The sequence below is a fragment of the Haliotis asinina genome, chromosome 8, assembly GCF_037392515.1.
Source record: "Haliotis asinina isolate JCU_RB_2024 chromosome 8, JCU_Hal_asi_v2, whole genome shotgun sequence".
Lineage (NCBI taxonomy): Eukaryota > Metazoa > Mollusca > Gastropoda > Lepetellida > Haliotidae > Haliotis > Haliotis asinina.
Genome location: NC_090287.1, coordinates 59,183,200 through 59,188,232, shown reverse-complemented (window position 1 = coordinate 59,188,232; position 5,033 = coordinate 59,183,200). Strand labels below are relative to the sequence as shown.

General features: G+C 42.2%; 1 protein-coding gene across 1 annotated transcript; it reads right to left on the bottom strand.

Annotated features, from left to right (window-relative positions):
* Positions 1-718: 718 nt before the first annotated feature.
* LOC137294860 (uncharacterized) lies at positions 719-3,867 on the bottom strand. Its single transcript, XM_067825997.1, has one exon. The coding sequence runs from the start codon at positions 2,896-2,898 to the stop codon at positions 1,579-1,581; it is 1,320 nt and encodes a 439-aa protein (XP_067682098.1). The 5' UTR covers positions 2,899-3,867; the 3' UTR covers positions 719-1,578.
* Positions 3,868-5,033: the final 1,166 nt, after the last annotated feature.

Here is a 5,033-nt window from a genome sequence, read left to right as displayed (position 1 = left end):
TTTATATCATCCGCCGAGCCTCTTCTCAAACCCAGAAGTCTAATGAGAAAACACTTTGCTCAGGGTAAATAATCTCTGATGTCACTGTGGCTACTTTTCATTTTACATTGTCCCTTTTTATCAGTGTTACATATTTTTAGCAACAAGAGCTATTCTAAGACACCTGGGCCTAGATTTTCGAAGCTCTCTTAAAGTTAAGATACTCGTAAATCAATGCTAATGTATGGCACCTACGGCTGTCCCAGCTTTAAGATAGCTTCGAAAATCTAGACCCAGACAACTTGGATTACGAAATGACGAAGCAGAGCTGAAACACATGATCATTTCTGAAACATCTACAGTATCTCAAAATATACTAGGCCTTATGTACTGTACCTCGAAGTTTCCAAGCCTTATGTTTTGTACCTCTAAATATCTTTAACCTTATGAATTGTACCTTGGAATAGCTTAGGCCACATGTATTCTATCTAGGATTATATTCGGTTGCCTGTACTATATTTCGCAAAACTTCGTAGTATTTTCCCCACAAGTGCAGTTTGAATCTCAGTCCTGTGCACTGTTACAACATGCTCCAAGACTTCCTTATAAACAATTTGTTTCACAACAACAACAACAACAACAACAACAACAACAACAACAACAAACCGACCCCAAAAAGCAACCCAAAACCCAAACCAAACAAAGTTTAAGAGAAAACAAAAACAAACAAACAAAAAAACATGATGTAAATGAACCATTTCTTGTTAGTTTCAATTTAGACATTCATAAATAACTTAATATTGTTATGAATATTCTTTTGCTCAAACTCTTATTAAAAATGTTTTGTTTTATCATAAACCTGAGCACGTTTTATTCAGAATGAAGTCTAAGTAACAAATCATATCTAATATAGCATATAACATCTATATAATTACATACATAGTTTAAAGTATTTCATCTGGAGTTGTTTTATATTGTATTGTTTTCCACACACAATACATATCATATGACCAAGGCACTTTAAACCGAAAGCTACATTATGGGGTCTAAATACAACATTTAAATACATCTAAATACATTTTCCCAGGATGTACATACATTCACTTGTTGATGCTTAAATTTAGTGACTGATTTTGATAGATGGAGGAAATACAAATATCTGCCCGGACCTTCAAATGTCAAGGTATATTTCCATTGTTAGAGATATGTACACCTAGCAGTCCACGACAGTCTTCATTAGTGGTTATATATCTTGTATAGGTCTTCAGGGGAATCATAACACGGGATTGACATCCACAATCTTGCGTGCGACACAATTTCCCATCGGTGGGTGGGTCATTGGTATATTTGCTTGCTAACAACGGACAGCTAGTTCAAATCCGGGATAATGTCCGCAGAAGTGTCTACAGGATGTGAATTGGTCAGAGAGAATATTTATTGTCCGGGGTGAGTGAGTTCCAGCAATATCACGGCGGGGAACACCAGAAATGGGCTTCACACACTGTACCCAGTGTTTTCGGCGAGACGAGCGAACGCTTTAAGCACTAGACTACACCACTATCCCCTGAGTCTCGAGACACATGGTTATGTGTGGTGACCTCATTTGGCCTGACCCTCAGTGTCTGCTATATCACACTTTCTGAGGTAGTTGCAGGTTCTGAGAAATTCCCACCACTGAGACACCTCACCATCCTCCTCCCCTACCTCTTCCAGCGCCATTTGGCGGGCACGCAGCTGCTGACACATCGGCACCGTCTTCATCCACTTCTCGGCCTTGTAGCGACATTTATCCAGTTCCGTCTTCCCTTCGTCTGTTTCCGGTTTACTTTCCTTGTCGCCATCTTGTCCAGGCTTGGCCAGTGAAGAGTCTTTCTTTCCGAAGGTAAATGCTTGGTTCCTTTCTTTGTTAATACTCTGCCACTGCCCGGGGTCGGTGTATCTCAGCGTCAGATCATGTGACGCTCGCACTACCAGGGATGAACGTGACTGGCCGTGCTGCCCTCTCTGGTAGATCATGGCTGTCTTTATCAGTCTCTCGACTGGCTTCGTTTCGATGGAAGCAGCTTCAAGCCGCCTGATCTGATCAATGTATTCAGCTGGATTTTCTTTCACGTGTCTCAGATACTCCGTAACAGCCTTGTGTGCGTTCTTATTGAAATCGTCCTCCATCTTCTTCCTAGCCACTTTGGTTTTTGATGAAAGGTGCCTTCCTTTACTGTCATTCATAGCAGGAGAATTAGGCCTTGATCCGTCACGAATCTGTTTATCCTGACCGTCTTCTGTTTGGGTGACGACGATTTCAGGCAATAACATTTCACTCTCGTCGCCCTTCGAAATGACGGACACTTTCCTTTCATTAACAACACTTTCCCGCCTCGCGTCCTGGTCACTCTTTGTATGTCTCTTGGATTCTTGTTTCTTGGTAGTGCTTGTGTCATATCCTGCATCCTTCAAGGCTTTGTCATGGCAACTAAAGAAACTCCGTCGTGGGAGGAAGGCGCTGAGTTCTTCTTTGGTGAACTTAAAGGACGCATCCCAATTGTTGCTAGAGGACCTCCTTGGACATGTGTACATTTCCGATTCCTTCAAAGATTGTCGTCTGCCTCTTCCACGTCCTCTGCACGCCATGCTTCCTGCAGTATCTCGTAGAGTCATTTCACCCTCAAGACGCCCATGCACTGACGGATCAGGCAGACGATCCTGGACACAATACTCACACGGTGATCCGTTACCGGTGGGGCCACCAGTCAAGTCTGAGAAACTCTGGTCGAGATTTACACATTTACTAGTAACTAATCTATGCCTCATTATGTTTCTAAGTTTCGTCTCAGTATCTACTTCTAACAACTGGGGTACGTCCAAGTATGCTCCAAGTCGACCATTGGTAGATGCAGCAGTTCTATCAGCTATGGTATCCATCGTAAAGGAGACTTCAATATCAAACACAACGCCACAGCATAACCAGCTATGTATCGACACAGTATGAATGAACGCCTTGTCTTTGAAGTGTCCTTTGTTGGTTGGTGTTTTTCTGATAGGGAAGAGTCCAGTTACTCCATGTTTACATATCCCGTCACACTATGGCGTGACCGACAAACAGGACATGTTGGTGTTCGCTGGCCCACATCAAGGACTATTATATTGCAGAATGGTTTACTTTTCATCTAGTGTAATTACAACAGTAGACCCAAGGAGGCCCTCAGGGAACACTGATAGCCATTAGCATATACTCCGACAGGTACATATGTAGACTATAGAGTCCGCGATTATGTTCGAGTGGTATACTATAGTATACTCATATCAGCACACTAGCTTGACTTGAACAGAGTGTACACAGGCAGAGCATTAGTTCCCTCTGTAGAGTTTGCCTGTCCAAAATTGCTTGTTGGAATGCATATGTCCTTGGATGAATACCGCAGTAGTCCAAACTGTAACGTGATATGCTGAAAAGATTCGGTGAGGCAAAGTTTCTTACGTAAACATCGTGTCAGCCATGCCTTTAAAAACACATGTTTCATACAATAAATCCCGCAAAGCGTGGTCGTCATTCTATTTAACAATGTCGTCTGCTTTGTCGTGTGCTGCCTTCAAATTTGCATGATTGTTGTTTCGGCAAGAAAGCAAATACTTCTGTCTCAATCGGCTTCTCATGAGATGTCCCTATAGGAGCAGGCCAATGATCCGAATGAATATCAGTCGACCTTTGAGAGAACCTGCACCACAAACAGACCATTTATCGTCGTGTGCTTGTATCACTGAGATGAGTTTTGGTGGTATAACTGCCATCTTCACCGAACTATCCCCATTTCAGGCACAGTCTACCCTGACTTGACAGCTTCACTTCTACTCAACCACAGAGAACATGCAGGCACCAACACTCGCCCAGTGTGCACTGACAAAGATAGGAGCCGTGACTCCAGATAAGGCCGGTAGTTAAGTGGCCAGGGCATCAGCGGTGTTTACCTTGCATGTATTATCAATCCCTGGAGACGTATGAGCATATCTCACATGGATCTTTCAGTGATTCAGAACGCTGTGATTTACAGTAACAGCAGTTAAAGCTGTGAATGCACTTGAGCTGTGTTCAGTATTTGGCAAGGGTCATTGAGAGTGATGAGGGTTTCATGATTACTTGCACGCCATGCCCTGATCAAATGTGTCATAATGTGCCACCTTTTATTCTTCAATGGCACTAAACAATGTCGTGAGCTGCTACCACAAGACCTGAACAAATTATGGATACAAAACCTGTGGGTCGAGTTACCCCATTTTACGATCCTCCTTCGTTCTAGATGTCTTCTGGGAAACCCAGTTTACAATCTCCAGATATCGAATGGTTTTACAGAAGTGTAACTAAGATTTTATGAAAAAAAAACGTGGTGACAAATCGTAGAACACTTTTTAAGATAGCGACACCTGATATTGTACTTAAATGTAAACAGACTCTATGAGTAAGAGAGTGAGTGAGTTTAGTTTTACACGACACTCTCGTCATTAGTTCATAATATCAGACAAGTAAATTTCAGTAATACGTTTCCATATAATCCGGGGCGGTAGAGCAGCAGAGTGGATAAAGTGTTCGCTAGTCACGCCGAAGACCTGGTTCGAATCCCCTCATGGGTAGAATGTGTGAAGCAGAGTCTCCCTGTCGTAGGCTATTGTTGACTGATTGGTCATTGTTTATCTGTTGGAGTCAGTTTGGGTTTTGAATGCATCAACTACAATACAATCAACCTTTACGAATAAGAAGATTATGCACAAAATCCACATTTCATTCATGAGAGTCTCAACAACTTGCCCCATGATGTGAAGGAAATGATCATGTACAATGTGATCACCTATATGGAATCACATTGAAGAGCACAAAAGAGCTCTTGATGAGATGCAATCATGATGGTATTGCTGGAATTGTGCTAAATGCGGCACCCTGTTACTACATACTTGGGGTATTCGATAAAAGGAACTGACCATAATTTTGCATGTATATTTCCTGGACAACTGACGTGGTTATAATAATGCTGTTCATTACATGAAAAAAGCGCGACTCACATACT

What these genes read in the sequence shown, in the direction of transcription:
- LOC137294860 (XM_067825997.1), bottom strand. Translation starts at nt 2,898, where the DNA reads ATGGATACCATAGCTGATAGAACTGCTGCATCTACCAATGGTCGACTT.